Here is a 20,771-nt window from a genome sequence, read left to right as displayed (position 1 = left end):
AGAGAGGTCGTTCCAGCTCGCAGCCTGGCGGAAGTACCTGCTTGGGCTGCAGCTTACGCTACGGAGTTCCGGTCCAAGCCTCCTACCTCCAGCTGGTACCAAGGCAGCGTCGGAGCGGAGTCGAGCTGGTCAGGTGAGAGGCACGCAGGCGCTGTCTCACGGGCCAGCCCCAAGTTGGCTGGGTCGCGGGGGCCCAGACGTGCCCTAGAGAGCACGAGAAGCGTGCGGACCCGAGGCTCAGTCCCTCCCCTTCTCCGCAGGATGATCACAGACGTTCAGCTCGCCATCTTCGCCAACATGCTGGGCGTGTCGCTATTCTTGCTTGTGGTTCTCTATCACTACGTGGCCGTCAACAATCCCAAGAAGCAGGAATGAAAGTGGCGCTTTCTCCGCCCCAGGTAACGGTCGGGGCTGTAGCGCCCAGCCCCCTGAAAGCTGAGTGGAGAGGACCGCATTAGGGCCTGCAAGGTTCGAAACTTTAAATCCGAAAGTGTCGGGCCAAGCATGAGACAGTCCAGAATTGAGCCCCTTTATCCGCAGAGTACAGTGCTTTGCAGTGCCCTGCTCCTTCCTCCTAAACTTCTCCCTGCGAGGATAGGATAGGATGGGGTGGGGTGGGGGTATATCCCAATCTTCCTCGGTCCCTATCTTCTTGGGTTTTCCAGTAGCAAGTTGCCCAAGTTGGGGGTATTGGAGGCACTGGCAACGGTAGAAGCAAAGGTGCCATGAGGATAAGCGTTCTTAAATAGCCGCCACTTTTCCAGGGTTGTTTAGGCTTCTTATTTAGGTAGAATTTTTTTTTTTTTTTTTTTTTTGAGCGGGTGAAAAATGTAGACTTCTATTTCCATATTCTTAAGCCAGAGTCATTGGTTTAGGGGTTGGGTACTGTAGACCCAAGCTAGAAAGAAGAAAGTGGGGGTGGGGAGCTTGGGAACCAACCTTAAGTTTGGGTCAGAGATGTAAAGGGGAACAGGTTTACTGGGAGTTGCCTCCAGGATTCCCAGGGGAAAGCTGCAGCATTTTCCTTACCTCAGGTCTTTCCCCCTCTTTTCTAGGGTTCCAGGACATAGTCTGAGGCAAGATGGAGGGTGTGAGGGGCCTTCACACTTCACTTCATCCCTTCTACCCATCACAACATACAAAGAAACTACACCTGGATTTTTCCAAACAACTTTTATTTCCTCAAAGTCTTCCTTAACCCTATGGAACAAGAAGCTGCCACTGAATAGGGCCCAGTATAGGGGCTGCTTTTCTACTCCCTCCCCTCCCCCCAATACAAAAATATAGATATATATTTTTTGTGGTCCCGAAATCTTGTGCTGTGGAGGGAGGGAAGGGGTACAGGTCCCTGTTTTGTCCCGTCTCAAGGTAATGCTCTGCAAGGCCTCAGATAGTGGCTGGCATTCCAAAGAGTTATGTTGTAACATGGAATCTGCAGCCCAAGGAGGGGACTATCATATTTCTCACTGTGTTCCCCCACTTTGGGACCGTATCCTGGGCATGGAAGTAAAGGCATTATCAAACCCGGGGAGAAACGGTGAGTGGGGGAGATTTAGGGACAAAACAAACCTCAGGCTGGCCCAAGGGCCCCCTGCTGTAACAAATCCGGGATGGGACATCAGATAGAGTACAGGAAATAGGAGAAAAGGCAGGGGCAGAGCGGGGCCGTGGGGGGCCGGCCTGAGGCATCCTGCAACAGAAAAGAGAGAAGAATCAAGGTTATGGTCTGTTAGCCAGAGGCTGGTAGCTTTAAGAGAAGAGAGGCAGGTTGATGGCTGTACAGAGGTCACATGCTGGAACCTGCTAGCTAGCTCCTAGGCCTTAAGACCGTAACTATCAGTTGTTTTCTAGTCCTTTTAAATAAACACTGGGGTCATGATGGAATAAAAATCAGGGACTAGATGCTTAATGAAAGCACATTCAGTCTTTGGGGTTAAAGGGAGTAGGGAAGGATGAAAATGATCTGGAATGGTAGAAATGAAGATGAGGGGATAGAAGAAATGAGGGGAGGGCTGAGAGAACTGGGTCTAGGTGCTCACCCTGGTATAGCAGGACGGGGTCCCGGCTCTGGCTCACTGCTTTCTCTGGTCCTGGAGATAGGGGATGTGGGGCCTGAAGAGCCTCTTATCCCTCTGCAAGTCGGCGGTGAGCCCCGGCCCAACCTGGGCCTAGCCTGTGTAGACAGGATTAGGCTAAGAGGCTGGGTTCTTCCATGAGCTTTTCTGCTTCTAGGTTTGCCTCTTGAGTTTCCATGCATAAGAGTCTAGTATAGGAGTCAACAGAGGTAGTAGAGCCTTGAATTCCTGGGCATTGTTTCTAGTTGAGAGGATGAGGCAAGATAACAGAACTCCTAGCTTCAGTCCATGACTATGTACTTCAAGTCTTACGTAACTAGCACAAAGGTGGCAGAAGGACCTAGCATTTAGCCTTCATGGGTATACCATGGCCAAGGCCTGCCTGAGTAGAAAAGCACTGTGTAGAAATATGAGGGACTGGTAGACCTCCTTCAGGTCCTTCTAGGCCTCAGCCCCTGCCAGAGCAGCTTAAGCTTCACCCATCCAGTCAGCTTCTGCCTGTACCCAACTTTAGCTAAACTAATATGGGGATCTGGACTGACTTGGAAGTGGTGGCAAGGCTGTTCCTAGGAGCAGCAACCAAATGTGTTACCTGGGGAATCCGGGACCCCTCCTGGCGGAAACTCTCCTCGGGCAGGTCTGGGCAGAAAGAGAGGAGAAGCTAAGGGCACGGGCAGGGAAAGCCAAAGCTAGCAGGCTGAGGTTGGGGTGCATCTGGCAGGGACAGTGGGGTTGGAAGCAAGCAAGACACCTGGCTGATGGGGATTGGGGTGGGGCCGGGCAGATAAGCACTCAGGCACCAGAGCAGCTGTATGATATGGCTGGAAGTAGAGGCTGTAAAGCAGGGCTGAGCATTTTCCCTCCCACTGCCCCGATGAACAGTGCCTTGATGGGTTCTGCCAGACTTCTTATGATGGGGACCAGAGAAAATGTTACCTGCAATCGAGTCCTGATGCAGGGGATCCGAGCGCCAGCCCCTAGCAGACCTTTCCCAATCACCATGACAGCCTCTGGCTTGTCCCCTGAAGATAAGAGTGAGCAGCTGCTCCCTAAAGAACAGAGGAAACTGATCATCAAGGTAGGGGCTATAAAGAAAGGAGGTAATTTCCTTTAGATCAGTTTCTCAACTTTGGCAGTGTGTGTGTGTGTGTGTGTGTGTACATACGTGTGTGTACACGCGCGCTTTTAGTGCTGGGGATTGAACCTAGGACTTTGTGCATGCTAAGGTAGAACTCTACTGCTGAGCTGTACCCCCAGCTCCCAATCTTCCACTATTGACATTTTGTGTTGGGTAATCCTTTGTTGTAGGAGCTCTTTTGCACATTGTAGGATGATGAGCAGCGTCTACTATATGCAGTTTCCTCCCCAGGCTGCCTCCATTGTTACAACCAAAAAAGTCTCCATATGTTGCTGGGCAAGATCACCCTTGAGTGAAGCTTCACTCTGGTCCAAGAGGGAGAGCAGAGAACTTTTGACTAGAAGTAGAATCTACTCAAATTTAAGTACTATATAAATTTATAGACCTTGGGGCCACTCCAATCATATATTTAGGCATTTGAGGATCAAGTCCACTCTATCCAAGACCTGGATTGAGGGCTACCCATTGAATTGACAGGTTGGGAGTAGTGGCTCGGGGTAAGGCAGAAATCAATCCCATCCAGTCCTTTACACATCTGGGTCTATAGCTTAAAAGGAGAGTAGATGGCTTAAGTTTTCTGTGGATGATAGGACACTGCAGTGATGACAGGTGAAAGGCCTATGCTTTTTTTCTTCTCCAATTTTGTCTTAATGTTGCCCAGCTTCTGGAATCGGGGAACTTGGGTAAGTGGCACTTTGCAGGTAGGAAAAGTCCTCAGGTTCCTCAACTATAAAAATGAGGATTAAATTAGATAGTGTGTATAGCAGTGCCTGGCACAATGTAAACATTCAATAAATGTTATTTTATTTTACAAAGACGACATTTCAGTAAGTCCCAGCCTCCTGTACAAAGGTACAGGTTTAGAGATTTAGGGTACCAGGAGGATAACTGGTGCTCTTGGCTGGAGTGCCTTGTATTATATCAGGTCAAGGGAGCCCAAGTTAGGTGGCAGTGTGGCTGAAGGAATTTCTTCAAGCTTAACTGGGTGCCTGGTCTAAACCCTGGGTGGTAGGGAAGGGAAGAAGCTGGCCAATCCAGATTTCAGTGGCAGTGGGTACAGACCTGATAGACTGAGTGAATTGGGCAGGAGGCAGGAGCCCAGGTTGCGTGAGGAGGCTGGGCCAGTACTAGCAGGAGTTGGGGATGGGGCCAGGCTGCTTGCAGGAGGTCGATGGTTCAGTGGCTGTTGCCTCCGTCTCCTGTCCTGGCTTCGGGGCTCTGAGTGGAAAGGACACAAGCAGGTTAGTCACGCACTATTAGCTAGCCTTCACTGACCTGCTGGCTCCCCTTGGTCAGAATTTGTGTTTGTAAGCTTGTCATCAGACCAGCACCCTTCTTCAGAAGTAACTATACAATGGGTAGAAAGACCTCTAGAATTTATTTTCAGTTATTCATTTCTTGGTCTTCATCTTACCAATTCATTCTTTTGGCAGGAAATTATTGAATTTGACTTCTAAAACTACTTTCCTAGGTTCTCCTCTTACCTCTAACTGCTCCTCTTCAATTGATCTTCCTGCCTCTTAAATGTCCATGTTCCCTACCATTCTGTCCTTAGGTCTCTCTTGTTCTACTTACTCTTATATTCCCAAATTTCTTTCTAGCTCTTTCTCCTGAAATCCAGCTGTACTTGTCCACTGGACATTTCTACCTGGAAGTCCCCTATGACCAAACCAAAACAGTTTCTCCCTCCCTCATTCTTCTTATCTTGGTGAAAAACCTAGAAACCCTGTTTTATCTTTCTACTCCTCCTTTACATTTAGGTTTGTATTTAGTCAAATCCTGATAGTTCTACCTCTGCATTCATCTGAATTCCTCCTTTCTTCTCCCTTACCATTGTCTAGATACATACAGATCTTTAATTTCCACTCAAATTTTATTTCCCTATTGGTTTCCTCAGCTTGAATATCTTTCTTTTTACCATCCGTCCTTCACATAGGTACCACAAATTACTTTTCTAAAACAGAGACCTGGTCAGAAATCACTGTGGCTTAGCCAAGGGGAAGTACTGAATGTCTTTTAAAGGATAAAGTCTAAACCTTTTTACATGGCCCATTCAAAACTCTGCCCAGTGTTGTTCCAATCCACATATCCTTTGTACAATGCTGACCATCTGATCTCTTATACCCTTTGCTATAGCTCCTGCTGCTACTATTTGTGTAGTTCCTCTAGAATTTCTTTCCCTTTCTAGTGAAACCGACCATCTTCCCTGTCCCATCTCAAATATTGTCTCTGTGAGGCTCCTTGACAATTAGAGAGTTAAAACTAATTGTTCATTGTCCTTTGTTCAATGGCTAGTTGTTGTTCATGGATTCATCATCGCTTGGAGTTTAAAAAATACATTTATACTCTGGGGCAACCCTTCCTAAGGCTGGATCCTTACTGCTATCTGTTCTGAAGGGTAAGGTCCCAGTGGGACAGATGGAGAATGGATGGAGTAGGAGGCTTGCAGATTCAGTAGGTACTTCCTCATCACAGAGGGAAAACTGGTGCCAAATACTTTTTTTTTTTTTTTTTTTTTTGTAGTAATGGAGGTTGAACCCAGGGCCTGGCGCATGTTAGGCAAGCATTTCACCACTGAGCCATATCTCCAGCCTCCCAGGCCCCCAGTACTCTTGAACTTCCAGAACCAAGTTTGGTGAGTTACCAGCATGCCAGTGCCCTAACACGTGTTGGGTGTGAAAAGCCTCTGATATAGGAAGTAGGCGACCTCAGCTTCATCTTGTCTAGCTGCAGTAAGCAATAGTAACAGGCAGTATCATGAATACTTCTGAAAGTTTTCCAGATTAAAAAAAGAAGAAGGGCTGGGGTTGTGTGGCTCAGCGGTAGAGCACTTACCTAGAGTGTGTGAGGCCCTAGGTTTGATTCTCAGCACTACACAAAAACAAATAAAATGAAGTTACTGTGTCCAACTACAACTAAAAAATAAATAGAAGAATTTAAAAAAAGCACAAAGATCTCAGAATGGAAATCATTCTAGCTATGTGAAGTTGTGCTGAGGCACTAGGTGCCAATTAAGATTCAAGGTGCGTACTCATATAAGAGTCAAAAACAACCAGACCTTAGAGGCCTGTTTGAGAGTTGGCACAGAGTTACCAACATAACAACAGAAGCCAGAGAGACTTAGCTACAGTCAAATAACCTGAAACATTAGCCACCACCAATGACTTAAGAGATACTCTAAGGCCAAGACTTGGGTAATGCTGTGATTAAAATGAACATCAGAATAATGTAGGTGTGTAGGTGTCAGTGCATAGTAGGCAGAAATAATGAAGTTGATTGAGGAAATCACAGATTTGTAGACAATCTGAGAAATATCTATACAGAAAGGCATGCTGAAACCACGTTAAGGGATGAACTCTCCCCCTTTCTTGGGGTGGGATGAGAGACTTCGGGACATTATTGGTTATAGTAATAAACTGGACGACACTTAAGAAGTCGTGAAGCAAAATAGGCAAATGATGTAAAAATTGCCAATGCAAAATGGAGAAGGGATCATAGGAAAGATATTAAGGTTGTAACTCAGGAATTCCACCCCAATCAGGGTTTTAGAATGGGGACAAGGTCTGATTTAGGGGAAAGGCTTGCTCTGAAAGTATAAGGTATTTAAAGGTAGCATTTCAACCAATCTTCTCTTAAAAGACTGCCTCAAGACCTGGCCAGGATTGCCTATAATTTGTTAGCGCACACAGTTTCTAGTGTTTTGACTCTTGGCCCCTACTGTAATCTAGGCCTACTTAGTCCCTGTTGAGACAAAAAGGAAATGGAGGAGCCCCAATTCTATATGTTTTGGTTCTATAGAACAGCAGCTTAAGGCTGAATGCAAGAGTGATATATGATCAGCTGTGTGTCCAGAGGTTATAAGATATTTTATGGAATCAGCCAGAGGTTCCATGTTGGGGTGGCAAGACAGTCCAAGGGCTAAGGTCTGAGGGTTCAGCCAAACTGATCTCACCTTGTGAAAGTTAAAATGGATGTTCTAAAGTCTCAATTTAGAATAGGAGTTAGTTGACTTGTGCCTATACCCTGTTTCATCTCTGCAAAAATCTTTAGAACTGTCCCCCATGGAATACCCCAGATCTTATTAAATCCCTGGGATGATCACAGGCCTGGGTTTTGCTCTCAATTAAAGTTTTTATTCATTCAAAAAATATTTGCCTTCTACCTAATAAAGAGCTAGGCACAGTGCCAGATGCTAAATAGATGTGTTGGGAGACATTTCTTGATACTATAATTTACAGTGGTAAACGTAGAAGTGGCAATGGCAATGTAGGCACTAAGTCCTGTTGACTCCAGGGAACCTCTACTCACTGCTGGACATTAGCTGCTCTACCAAAAATTGCCTATCAGCTGAGCAAAGGCATTAGAGATCAGCAAAGAGTTCTGGTAACCTCAGGTTTAAATGACAGGTGGGAGGGATAAGAGCAATGGTGGTAGTGACATCTGAAGGCTCCTGCTTTTATACTTTAGCACCTTGTCTTGTCATACCAGCATTCTGCTGGGTAGGCTGGGGAGCCAGGAAGGAAGTTCCAAATTGTTGAATGAGACTATTGCTGGAACTCCGGGCTAGGACTAGAATAAAACAAGTGAAGCACCTAGAATGCAGAAGTGAAGAAGGCACCTGCACAGCCCTGAGAGTGAGTACCTGGGTGTCATAGGTATCTCACCTGCCTCCCCCTAGTCTTTGCCCTACTTTAATTCATATTTAATGGATATAAGGAAAAAAATGTTTTACCTCCCCCACCCCAGCCCCAGCAGGCCCTTCTTTAGCTCTGTACCTGCTTTTGCAAGTTATCTTGAAGGCTTTTGATTTCTCTCAATTCATCACTGCATTAGCTATTCTCCAGTGACAACTACTTCCCCTACATCAACACAGCAATCTGAGAAGGTGGTACTTCAGAACATGTTTTGCGGCTAGGGAGAACTAAGTAGAGAAGATTCTGGCACAAAAGTCAGAGGATGCTCGTAGCTAATGTTTACTGAACTTACAACCTTCTGTTCCAAGGCTATTCCTGTTTGCCCCAAGTTGGCTACTAGTTGGCCTTCTAAAATATTATCTCCCAGCCTCCAGACAGGACCTGTCAAACTAGTGCCCTGAATCTCTGCCTTAAGCTCCTGGTTGAGCTGCCTTGATCTTTTCTGAGATTCACTGGATAGCCCAATCTTGTACTTGTTTTAGCCAATAAGGATAGTGAATTAAATGTACAGTTAAATATATTTTTCTTGAGGTACTGGAGATTGAACCCAGAGCCTCATGCATACTAGGGAGGTGTTCTACCATTTAGCTACATACCAAAGCCCTTTTATTTTGAGACAGTGTCTTGCTAAGTTTCCCAGACTGTCCTGGACTTTGCAATCCTCCTGCCCCAACCTCCAAATAGCTGGGATTATAGGCATGTGCCACTGCATCTGGCTGAGTGACATAATTTTTATGTGGAAATTTTCTTATAAATTCACATGTCAAAAAAAATCCTTTTCCAAATCAATTCTAATTTAGGGTTGAAAGTGTAGCTCATTTATAGTTAAGATTTCTAAGATATGGGGGTTATGATCTTTCTAGATGGGAAAACAAAATATAGCTAAATGTGGCAGAGGCCAAAATACCAGATGTTTGGAGCAGAAGTGTCACAAAGTGACAGGACAAAGAAGTTTTCCCAAGAGTTGGTTGAAGATACCATGTCCAAATGGCATATCAGAATGTGGCCCCTATCCCAGACTAGGGTCAGTCTTCCATCTTGCATGCTTAAAAGATAAAGCAGCAAAAATCACAGTACCAGCAAATGTCCATTGGAACAGAGTCAAAATTCCTGGGATCTCACCTTTCAACTCCTTACAGTATCCCTGTTTGGTATTATTAGTAACTTATCTTGATTCTTTGATTGTATAGTTTCCTAATTCTTAGAAATATTTGTGCAAGTCCCTGGGGTGTCTCTGTACTGGTACTCTTTCTACTTCTAAGCTCATTCCCTGGGGAAACATGCCTTCTCCCTTGATTTTTACGTGGCACCTATATGTGGATCACTCCTAGACCTTCAACCCCTTTGGCTCACCTTTTCTTCAGTCCTTTTCTGCCTGCAGGGCATGTATGTGTATGTGTGTGTGTGTGTGTATATATATCTATCTCCTAAGGCATCCAAGCAAATCTGAATTAGATCACTTATCACCCCACCACTACCAAAACAATGTCTTAAATGCCACCCTTACTTCTTCCTTTAGCATGTATCCTTGAAAGCCTCATAGTTCCTCTCTACCCAGGAGTACTGTTCCTGATCCTGACTGTCATTTCTCATTTTTGGAATGTTTTTATCAAACCATCTACTACTTGTTCTTCAAAACTATTTCTTAACTGAACATTCTTTGGTTAATTACTCGTGTTAATCTACCACAGTAGCTCTAAATGTCCTGGATGTTTATGATGTGAGTATGCTTTTATGTTGTATTTATTGTCCTGTTTGCTCTGTTAAGTTCCAAGTCAATCAGCTAGGAATTATTTAGTACTGATGCTGCATATTTTCCATTAGTTATCTGGTGAAATATCAGAGAAATAGAATACACATCCCTCACCCTCATGGAGCTCAAAAGTGTTTTGCATTGGGAGGGGAACTCGGAGGATGTCAATAGAAAACTGACTAAACACTGCCTAGAATCCTCCAGTGACAACCTAAAAAAGGCCTTTTCTCTTTGTGGTCAGAGGATAATTTATGATGCTGATGAAGTAATACCCAGGAACCCTGAGTTATGAGCTAGGGAAGGCTGACCAAAAAAGAAAGGAAAAGAAAACAGAAGAAAAATTTCATCCAGATTTAACATGGGAAATTAGTTACAATGGAGCATGCAAATGTATCAGCTGGAATAACTCTGCCACTTAATAGCCCTGCAATCTTGGACACTCTTCAACAGCCTAAGTTTCCTTATCAGAAAAATGGAAACATCACCCATCCCACAGGTCCTCATGAGAACTTCATGAAATTATATGAAAAACTCTTGTTTTCTATTAAATACAGTTTAAACATAAGATATCAATATTAGTTTAATACTCTTTCAAATACAGTATGCAAAGTAGTCTGTACCAATGAAGACAGAATCTCAAAGAACAGGGTTTGGAATATAAACTGGATGAGATTGAATATCAGAATTCATTTTTGGGGGGCCACTGGGGATCAAACTCAGGGACACTTTACCACTGAACCATATCCCTAGCCCCCCGCCCCCCTTTTTAAACTTGGAGACGGTCTTGCTAAGTTCCTTAGGGCTTCACCAGGTTGCTGAGGCCGAACTCGAACTTGCAATTCTCCTGCCTCAGCCTCCCAAGTGGCTAGGATTATAAAAGTGTGTCACCACAACTGGCTCAAGAATAGAATACTATAATGGTCAAAACTGGTAAAGGCCATTGCTATTATAATGGTCAAAACTGGTAAAGGCCATTGCTCCCTCTAGCTTCTCTGCAGTCAGATTTACAGCCACTGACCCAGTGCATATCACATCTGTTCAAAAGCTAGGTTGCAAACTGAGAGCAAGGATATGCTAAATAAGGATGGGTGTAGGTAGAAGATCACCAAAGCACTTCATTCCAGCTTACAGGCCTCCATATTTAGCCAACTTCTGTAACCCTGATGGCACATACAATACTCATATGATATATAGCGTTATTTGGGGGAAGTTGCCCTATTACAATCTCTCCCCCTTCACAATCCAGCTTACTTCCAGTTACCTTCTCTTTTTCTCTGTGTAATTTTCTGTGGAAAAATACACAGGAAAAAAAGAATCTTTCAGGCAAAACCGAGTGGTAATGATGCAGTTGAGCATTGTGACCACTGATAGAAAGGGCTAGATACTTGATTTGTGAGCCTAGAACAGAAGCTTCTGTAGTTTGTTCCATTTTTCTTTGAAAGAGTTGGAATCCTTATATCACTTTCTGAATAAGCTCTGAAGCCAGGACAATTTCAACCCATAAAGACCACGACAGGATCTTCCATCTTTATAGTGCTGCAATTTGGATTCTAAGGACATTCTTCTGTACTGCTCCCAAGAAAATACAATGATATTGTCTTTGATGTGGAGCCTCAATGTCTGTGTTTGGCACTGTTTCAACTAGTGTTTTGTCCTTGGAAACTTCCCCAGCTCCTAACGTGCTGAAGCCCAGATCCCCAGGTTTCCCCGTGGCCACATGTAACATCCTCTGGAGTCATGCCGCAGGGAACACGAAGGTCGCAGGAGAGGTTGTAGATTCTGCTACAGGCTAATTTTATTGATTCACCCCTTGGTCCTGGGCCAAGTGTATGTCTTCAAGCTCTCATTTTCCCCAGCAATGTCCCAAACAACCGAACACCTGCTGCAGGGGCTCCCAGACTGGCTTACCTCTGACAGGACCCAGCACCCGGTGGTTGACCTTTTGGGTGCTAGAGCCCAGGCCTGGCAGCCCTGCAGGCCGACTGCCATGAAAAGGAAAGCTGGGGGAGTTCTTCATCTGTGGAGAATTCTGTTGGCTGCTGCTGCTACCACCAGCACTTGTGCCAGTGCTAAAACTTCGTGCCCGGCTCAAGGTGTTTTCAGAGCAGGAAATGGGCAATACACTGCAAAGAAGCATATGCCAATCAACTCTGGGCCAGGCTTTCTCAGGGCTTTCCCCAGGGTCTGATGTTCAGTAAAACTTTCACCTTGGGGTAAAAGAACTCATTTAAAGGAAGAAGGGAGGAATTCATCTCCATAGATGAGGTATTTAACCTGGGGCATACCAGCTAATAGCAGGGCTGTCCTGAGCAGCTTTATCTCCCAATGGATTCCCCCTACAGCCCTGGAACTGGCCCTTCCACTTCCTTCAATCAATCATTCACCACTTTTGAAAGTTTAGAGCAAAGTTCTATAATAGGGAGTCCCTTGGCCTGATTTTCAGGTCTCTTAGAAGTATGTAGGTGAAAGGGAAGTGGATCCCATCTCAAAAAAAAATGATCTTGCTAATTCTAATTTACCCAGAAAATTCTCAGCATGTGGTACTTTTAGAAAGAGGGAAGGAATACAAATCCCATGGAACTCCTAGGTCTAAAGCCTTGCCCACTCTCCTGCCCTCTCCCTGCCATGCTGCTTGTCTTACTTGTTACTTTTGGGTGGAGTTCGAGAGCCTCTCTTCTTGCTGATGCCCATGTTCACAGTGCTGCTGAGGCCTCGGGTGTTTCGTACATGCTTTAGCATCCAGGCCCGTAGGTTAGTGAGGCTGCTGTGCTCTGACAGCACAATTCGTGGCCATGGATTACATTCTGCCATGTCCAGAGCTGCAATGGCCATAGCTCGTCCCACCTGTGGGGGATTCCAGTTTCGCTTAGCATCTTGGACCCCTAATCCAGGCTGCTATGTGGGGTGGGTTACATAGCACAAAGGAAGGGAAGAAGAGGCCACTGGGTACCCTAAATTTTGTGCCTAGATGTTCCCTAACCATTAACTATTTTAGGACACTCATCCATTTTAATAATAAAGGGAGATACTAGGGATTCAACCCAGGTTCACTAAGCTACATCCCCAATCCTTTTTATTTTTTATTTTGAGACAGGGTCTCACTCATTTGCTGAGACTGGCCTCAAACTTGCCATCCTCCTGCCTCAGCCTCAGTCACTATGATTATGGGCATGTGCTACCACATCTAATTCCATAATTAATTAATTAATTTTGGTACTTGGGATTGAATCCAGGGTACTTTACCACTGAGCTATATCCCCAGTCCTTTATTTTTTTAAATTTTGAGACAGGGCCTTAATTTATAAATTGCTGAGACTGGCCTGGAACTTGAGATCGTCCCACCCCAGCCTCCCAAATTGCTGGGATTACATGTGTATGCAACCACACCTGCTGGGACCTCATTTATTATGGCAGGGGCAGATGTGCTTTCTGGCTCACATAAAGGATTCTATTAGAAGGTGTTAGAATTTCTTTTCTAACCTGAAGCTCTTTCTACTCCCTTTGAATGCCCTAGAATAAGTAGTCACTAAGATCATAATAGTGGGGGTACTTTTGAGCCCAGGAGTAAATAAACCTTCCAACAGAATGAGAAAGATCAACTCAGAGGTAAAGAATCTGACTCAGATGTGCTAGAGGATTCTCTGTTCATCCTCTCAATACCCTTACAGTCTATAGGAGCCATGCTCCTATTAACACAGTGGTGAGATGATTACAGCAATGAACATCTCTGTAGAGGACCTTAGAGTCAGGTAACAAGAGGGAAGGTCTTTCCAGGTTTGAGGTTCCCCTTTCCCACTTATGCCAAGGATTCATACCTGCTCAAATAGTTCCACAGTGTATCTGGAAGGGAAAGCTGGCGGGGGAGGAGGGCTGGCACGCCCATTGTCATGGCAGGCAGCAGGGATGCTGTTTACTGAGCGTCCAGTGTTGTAGTTGCATTCAAGTGTGTAGCTAAGACACAAAGACCTTTATCAGTGTCCTGCCTGAATGGATATCATGACAACTACAGGGGCCAGCCCTGTGGTCTAAGAAGATAATTACTTGGAAAAAAGTGAACACAAGTAGAAGGTGCTAACAACCCCTAGCAACTAGCTATTTACCTTGGCACCACACTATGTACCCAGTAAATCCCAGAAAAGGAGAGTCCTAGACTAAAATAATCCTGCTGATTGTAAGGCTCTCTTTTGAAAAGACTTGGATAGTCCTGGCCCCCTCAGGCCCTAAGCTGCCTATTATTTTCTTCATTTTGCTGCACTGGGACTGAACCCAGAGCACTAGGCATGCTAGGCAAATGCTCTAGAGCAAAGTTCTATAATAGGGAGTATTTTCTTTAGGGAAGCTATCTCCTCAACTAAATACCAGTTTCCACCCAACCTGTGGATTATCCCTGAGGCTTTGTAGATTGCAACACGACCGCTTCCCTCTTTGGATTGGCCATCTCTACGGTCTCGAGCGTACATATTTTTCTCTGAGAAATTGCAGCCCTGGAAGTCAAAGTGGGCTGAATTCAAGGAGATGAGCTTTGGATATAGCATGTTTTCCACCTGTTGAGGGGAGAAAAATGTTCTTAGAAAGAGAGACAAAAAGAAGGGACAAGGGGCAAAGGAGAGATGGCAAGATATGGCCATGTGACTCATACACAGCAGATATTACTATAACCCTAAAACCGTCAGTAGCAATTAACATTTTTAAAATTTTCAATGTTTGACATTATTTCTAGGTGTTAAGAAGATATAATTCTATCACTTTTAAGTTCTAAGTTTCTTTTCTCCAATAATGCAAAATTTTCCTTTTCTCTTGGTTCCCCAAACTCTTAAGACTATGATGCTGACAGCATGAACCTCACTCAAAGGCATGATTTAATGGGATTTAATGATACAAGGCCCCGATGCTTATTCTTCTTGGCTCTTTGAAGTTCATATAGAGGCAGTCTGTACAGTACTTCCTGTCAGGCTATGTTCCCTCTCTGTGGCCTAGCCTTTATTTTATAACTACAATGATTCCCACATTCACATGACATCCTTAGGACTCCTACCTGGGTGCTCTCATCACTAAAGCTGTTTCCGTACATGAAGCAGCCCCTTTTGGAAGCATGTCCGTGCAGGTCCACATAGTAAGCAACACCACTCTCTTTGGGGGGAATTGTGTCAGGGGCTGGTGCCTCAAGTTCAGTAGACTGTTCTGGCATAATCCACTCACTGTTGGCCTTCTGTTCCACTGGCTCTGCCTGGATCCAGGTCTCAGGGTTATCACTGTCAGATAACTGTCCAAGGCGACTTTCATTATGGAGATTGTTGGCTTTCTCAAGATCAGAAAGAGGAGCATCACAAGGGAGGCGGGGACTGGGCTCGTGTTCAGAGGAACTCTGGGAGTTCAGACGAGAGTGCACATGGTGGTAAAGAAGCACAGCTTTAGCCCCAAAGATGGCCGGGTGCAGGACAGCATCAGGCTTCAGGTACTGACGGTTCAGATTCACTCCCCGTGAATCAGTGCTGTAGGAAAACAGGGACTGAAGCAAGGTCTAGAGGCCTGAGCCAGTGGATGACAAGGAGACTAAGAGATTGACTTATCAAAGAGAGGCTGAAATTGTGCTAGGAAAGAATTACAGACAGGACCCCTCACTGACCTGATGTCAACCTAAGATACCAGAGAAACCTAAGGATAGCTCCCTCCACCCAGATAGGCCTGCACCTATCCTAGTTTTGCTCCTTCCTAGGAATGCCACTAGATGAAATTCCCCTCTCAGGTCTCTGGAACATCAGATGGGCCTGCCCTTGTTAAGGCGCAAGAGGATTGGGAATACAGGAGAAGCTAGAAGGTAGCAATCTTTCACTGAGGAAAAAATGGCATATAGGAGGACTGGGAGCAATCCAGAAAGGATGGGGAGACTACTTACCGGTAGTGGCCCCGGACCACACCATCAGGATTCAACATGGGAATCAGCTTAAATACAAAAAGGCGGCGTAGGGTTTGGGCCCGGGGGTCATCGGGTCGAAGGATGAAGTCCAAAAAGCCATTGAAGACAAAGCTAGATGGAGTCTCCCCAGGGTGTACTCTGCTGCTTAAGAAGAAGATCTGAGGTGGAGAGGAGAGCAGACAGTTACACTATGGTTCCACTGACACACATCAGGAAGGAGTGGATGAGGCAGAAAAAGCCACTGGACTGCCAGCTGCCTGGGTCTGCAAGTGAAGCAGCAGCTGTCACCCTTGCCTTAGGCTATAGGCTGAGCTAGGTCCAGGATGCCTAGAGAAAACAGCTTTAAGCTAGTCACAGTGTCTGGAGCTACAAAAAGGGCAAAGAACTGCCTTTATGCTCTCCCCACTCACCCTCTTGCCTGTAAAACGGAATGGTCGGGGGGTGCTGGTATCAGGAAACAGCTGCTCTAGGCGGGGCTCTCGATCTTCTCGAAGCCCATGGCAGGAAGTGATTGTTAACAGATCTACACGAAGTCCATCCAGAGAATAGCAAAGGAGCTCCCGGTGGTAATAGATGGTATCCAGGGGGCTGCAGGAATAAAAATAATTATTCCAGAAGTTCCAAAAGATCTAGCAAGAGGTGGGCCTCATCACCAGCCCAGATTTGTAAAATCTGGTCCTTCATCCTAACCTCTTGGCCTCATAGTCCTTTCCTTCACACTAGGATTTGGGTGGGTTTAGCATTGCTAGGATGCAGACTACAGGACAGTGAGTTTATTGGTTTTTTCCCCAGTTAATGTCTCCTTAAAATAGAATACTTTGTGTAGACAGAGACAGTTGCCCTCTGGGGGAACAGATGAGCAATGGTAGTGCTGGTTAAATCACAGATAATTGATAATTGAGCACTAGGATAGTAAGAGACTTGAAATGGCAGGAAGGAGTGGACTAGATGGGATATACTGAAGTCAATATCACAAGGAAACACATTTTTCAAAGGTGTCCAAAGTCCCACATTCTGTACAGAGAAAAGACTGATGAAGTTTTGTTGCAGAGATTTTAGGGTAAATTCCAGAAATAGCAGAGGTGCAGATATAGGATGGTGTAGCAGGAGTAAGAATGGGGTTGGCACCTGTTATGGGTAGGGTGGTTCTCCAGAAAGCGCTGGTCTAGTTGGTTTAACAAATCCTGGCAGTCACTGTAGGAGAAGGGGTAGCAGAAGGCGAAGAAGGTGGTGGCCCCACGGCCCTCCACAAAACGGTGAACAAAGGATAACACAAACTGTGTCTCTGTCATCTGAGGAGCAGAGAAAGAAGAGGGAGGAGCAACATGCCATTTGTGTCAGAACTGAGCTCCTGTTGGGGCACTAGGAACTGACCTTACACTCTTTTCACCTCTACCAACTTCCTTCCCTCCCTCTGATACTTTCCATTAAGACAACCAGCTCCATGGGGCTTCCAAAGGCAGGGGCTCACCTTAGCAGTGTAAGGAAAGCTGACACAGTAACCTGGGGTCTCGGGCTGGGGCTATAGCTCAGTGGCAGAGTGTTTGCCTTGCATGTGTGAGGCAGAGTTTGATCCTTAGCACCACATAAAAAATAAATAAAATAAAGGCGTGCTGTCCATCTACATCTACAAAATAAAATTAAAAAAAAAAAAAAAAGTAACCTGGGGTCCCACCTGCCTACTACTCTCTACCAAGAGCGAATTTATTGTTTACTTTCCTCTACTAGCACCCAAGTCCTCTTTCTTCTTCATGGAGAACTTACTTCAAAGGTTGGCCGGTCTCGAATGCGTTCCCAGCGTGGCCGGTAGGGCAGTGTGCGCACAAAGGGGGCCATACCCTGGGAATAAAGTTTGCTTTGCTTGTTCATGTTCATAATGTTGATCTTGATGAGTTTCCCTGGAGTTCCTCCCCGGACACTGAAGTAAAACCATGACCTGAGGGCCAGAGGAGAGAGAGGTCATTATATTTGGGAGGTTGGAGACAGGACATGGTGGGAGCCCTGGAACACACCAAACTGGGAAATGGCTATTTAGCAAGGAGGGGAAGAGGTGAGGAGGGGCTGGAAGAGGAAGGGTATGAACAAGTAAGTCAAATGGCCTCCAACTGAAGCATGGATTTGGGTACCTGAACATGCCTTTTCTCCTTCCACCCTCCGATTCTTTCCTCATACCTGTTCCCGTTCTCAAATTCGGTTTCAGCACAGTCTGGTCGGGTCCACACGTTGAACTCGTAGTCAGGGGAAGAAGCAATGCTAACTGTGGGGGCCGATGCCCCTCCTCCTACTCCTACTCCTTCCCCATCACTAGACACAGATTCCACCTTTTCCACATGGGCTAGGTTCCCTGAATCAAAGCGAGAACTGAACAGCAATCCCCCACAGCGCAGCTCCATGGTGGGGCTGGGAAAGCATCCTCTTGCCCCACTCTGGCCCTGAGAGCTGGGGAAAAGAGGGTTGGGGTAGGAAGGGAGAACAAAAATTAAACAAGATTTTTTGGGTATCTCTGGATAAGTGAGAGCTGTTCTTAGGGAGTGTCCTGTGAAGCAAAATGCTCGCTCATTAAAAAATGTGAATGTGACCTTCCAGCAAGACCAAGAGAAAAACAATACTCTATCGCACGCTAAGGGTTATGACTGACTTAAAGGGATCCCATTTTGCTATAATGCCCTGTTTTCAAATCAAATAAATACGCAATGGCTAAAGTGTTGAGACTAGAGCAAAGCTTTTTTTGCAGTCCAAAGAGTAGAGACTGAGAAATCAGATTTCCCAAAACTAGCCATTACACACTTCCCCACAGCACATGGCCATCTTTAGAGATGGCCATTCTGGACCTATTCCAGGAGAACCAAAACTCTTATGTTTGAATGTCTGGCTCCCTCCCTTTGCTCCTGTGTCCTCACAAGTACCGACCAGAATTCTGCTGTTGCTTTCCTGGGCCCTGAAGGGCTGGTTCGTCCCTTTTTTCTTTTCTTTTCTTTTTTTCTTTTTGCTCCTACTCTATGCCTATTATGGACGAAAACTATAAAAGCGTGGTCTGTGCCAAGCCAAAGGAAACTGGGCAGATGCCACCTGCTCACCTAGAGCCCTCAGCTCAGCTCCAGTTAAGGCACGGGTCTGTTTCCATTTCTTGCCCTGTAGACACTGGAACCCCTGCAAAAGCTACCCTGGTAGTTGTGGGTCAGTAACGGGTGTCCTAAACACTGCAAAAAAAGCTGGGCTGGTAGAGTCCCACCTGGGGGCAAGGGGTGGCTTCGCGACCCCCGAACTCGGGAGGTCCCTCACAATGTCGGGCTTGCCCTGTTTGGAGAAACTGGGAAGGGTTGAGACAGACACACTGGAGGGGGTGGGAAGGCACGGCCTAGGGGTCAGAGGTGAGGCTACAGAGGGCAGGAGGCTGAGGACGGCCACCCGGCAGCTGGGCAGGCAGGGGCGGGGTCGCCTGTCCCGGCCAGGCCGGGGGCGGGGTGGCCTTCGAGAGGGGCTCGGGCTGGAGGGGCTGCGAGAAGGGGGCGGGGCCGCAATGCACGCAGAGCCCCTCACCTCTCTCCGGGCCGGTGCTCCCGCTCCCTCTCCCGCTAGCGAGGCGGCACCTCGGGCCCCGGCACCCGGGTCCTCCACCCAGGACCCAAACAAAACCCGAGTGCCGCGGTGCCGGGACCCCGCACTGCCAGGAAACAAGAAGTCTCTCGCCTATTGGCCGCGGCTGCAGCTGGCTACCCGCCCAGTAAAGCGCACTGCCATTGGTCAGCAAGCAGGGTTCCGCGCACGTTAGCGGGTACCTGCACCAGTGCCGTTTGGGGGCTCTGGCGGACAGGCGCGGCCAGGATTCCAGCCAAGTCTCTGTAGGCGGTTAACGGCCTGTCTCCCAGAGGCGGGAAAGATAAAAGTGACCGAGCAGGAGTCGGGAAAAGACTCACTGCGAATAAAAGGGAACCATATGGAGCCGATCACCGCTTAGCGTGCCCCTCATTATACTGTATATTAAAACACCCACCCAGGTTCTGCCGATCTCCCCGCCAGCCAGTGTAAAGAGCAGAAAGAAAAAACTTTTAGTGGAGGATGCGGGCATCGATCCCGCTACCTCTCGCATGCTAAGCGAGCGCTCTACCATTTGAGCTAATCCCCCAGCTGCTGCTGTCTGCTTTCCTTTTGCCTTACAGGTTGTTTCGAGCGTCCAGTGACCAATGGATAGATCAACTGCAGTTAGGGATATTTATTTAACAATGGGAGCGGGGGCAAACTTTTGAAAATAAGGCATATAATAATCATACATAAAGAATAAAGTTCTACTTTGAGGCACACGTCGATATTAATTAGTATGTGACGCTTAACCGAGCTGTACTGTACACCAACACTGCCGGTCTTACCCGATATCCGAAGTACCAAACCGAAGTCATTGCCGACCTTGGAAGCCATATGTAATAGAACTAAATTGGGGTTAAAAAAAAAATGACACGAAGTCCTTCGAGCCGGAATCGAACCAGCGACCTAAGGATTGCCACAGGATTTCCACTACAGTCCTCCGCTCTACCAACTGAGCTATCGAAGGCCCCGCTGCTCAGGAGGCCTGCAGGTTCCCTTCTAATAGCTACCGAGGCTATATTCTTTCAATGAGCCTGTTCCCCACCCCGATTTTCAGCCAAAGCAACCCGCCGGGACTGGAGTTTCTCCGGGTTCCACAGATCCGGAGATGGGTAAGAACGCTGCCCCAAACTCCAGTTCCTAACCCAAGGCGAAAGAAACCTAGGAAATGTGCTTCACTGACGTTTCCCTGCTTTTTACAGAATGTTGCGCCCTGTGGCACTGCCTACAGATCGCAAACGCGTAGACAGCCGTAACACGGTTGAGTTTCTGGGCTGCGTTTCTCCATCTTGTGGGCGCACGGGCTCCAAGTCGCGACGCGCAAATCCACTGCGTAAAGCCGATGTATCGTATTTGCTTCTCTAGTTCCACAGTTTCCTTCATTTTTCGGGGTCCCAGCAAAATGCATACTTTACTGATGCGAAGACATCCATCCTCTCAATCATCTAACTTTTTGTCGGAATCGATTCGTCCTGAACAGAACAAAAAAGGCTGTCCAGGCTGTGCCGAATCCCCTGGGCCCTGGCGGCCCTGCCGGCGGGGATTCGGGTGGGGCTGATGCGCCACCCACCCCGCAGCAGCTGCAAGCGTGGCGAGGGCAGCGAGCTGGATA

The 20,771-nt window shown here is 46.6% G+C and overlaps 2 protein-coding genes and 2 non-coding genes across 8 annotated transcripts; 1 reads left to right on the top strand and 3 right to left on the bottom strand.

Annotated features, from left to right (window-relative positions):
• Positions 1-9: 9 nt before the first annotated feature.
• Ost4 (oligosaccharyltransferase complex subunit 4, non-catalytic) lies at positions 10-1,292 on the top strand. The gene is made up of 3 exons (XM_027933452.3): positions 10-133; positions 261-398; positions 1,056-1,292. Exon 2 carries the CDS (start codon positions 262-264, stop codon positions 373-375), a length of 114 nt encoding a protein of 37 aa, XP_027789253.1. The 5' UTR covers positions 10-133; position 261; the 3' UTR covers positions 376-398; positions 1,056-1,292.
• Agbl5 (AGBL carboxypeptidase 5) lies at positions 1,159-19,236 on the bottom strand. 5 transcript variants are annotated; one of them, XM_027933450.2, is made up of 15 exons: positions 19,118-19,236; positions 17,750-18,016; positions 17,342-17,513; positions 16,706-16,869; positions 15,988-16,165; positions 15,557-15,735; positions 14,696-15,152; positions 14,035-14,204; positions 13,476-13,611; positions 12,302-12,504; positions 11,569-11,783; positions 4,276-4,431; positions 3,012-3,124; positions 2,040-2,173; positions 1,159-1,690 (listed from the first exon to the last, which is right to left on the bottom strand). In XM_027933450.2, the coding sequence occupies exons 2-15, from the start codon at positions 17,968-17,970 to the stop codon at positions 1,519-1,521; spliced, it is 2,670 nt and encodes an 889-aa protein (XP_027789251.1). In that variant the 5' UTR covers positions 17,971-18,016; positions 19,118-19,236; the 3' UTR covers positions 1,159-1,518. The 5 variants fall into 5 exon arrangements, with proteins under 5 accessions (XP_027789251.1, XP_071457535.1, XP_071457538.1 ...); XM_071601434.1 differs by lacking the exon at positions 19,118-19,236 and adding an exon at positions 18,655-19,094; XM_071601436.1 differs by lacking the exon at positions 1,159-1,690 and adding an exon at positions 2,668-2,714 and having other exon boundaries at positions 2,044-2,173.
• Positions 19,237-19,630: 394 nt separating this feature from the next.
• Trnaa-agc (transfer RNA alanine (anticodon AGC)) lies at positions 19,631-19,703 on the bottom strand. The gene has a single exon. It is a non-coding gene; the product is annotated as a tRNA-Ala (tRNA).
• A 334-nt stretch (positions 19,704-20,037) lies between these two features.
• Positions 20,038-20,126, bottom strand: Trnay-gua (transfer RNA tyrosine (anticodon GUA)). The gene is given in 2 exon segments: positions 20,038-20,073; positions 20,090-20,126. It is a non-coding gene; the product is annotated as a tRNA-Tyr (tRNA).
• Positions 20,127-20,771: the final 645 nt, after the last annotated feature.

Source organism: Marmota flaviventris, chromosome 14 (assembly GCF_047511675.1).
Source record: "Marmota flaviventris isolate mMarFla1 chromosome 14, mMarFla1.hap1, whole genome shotgun sequence".
NCBI classification, from domain to species: domain Eukaryota; kingdom Metazoa; phylum Chordata; class Mammalia; order Rodentia; family Sciuridae; genus Marmota; species Marmota flaviventris.
This window is presented reverse-complemented; position numbering and strand designations above follow the sequence as displayed.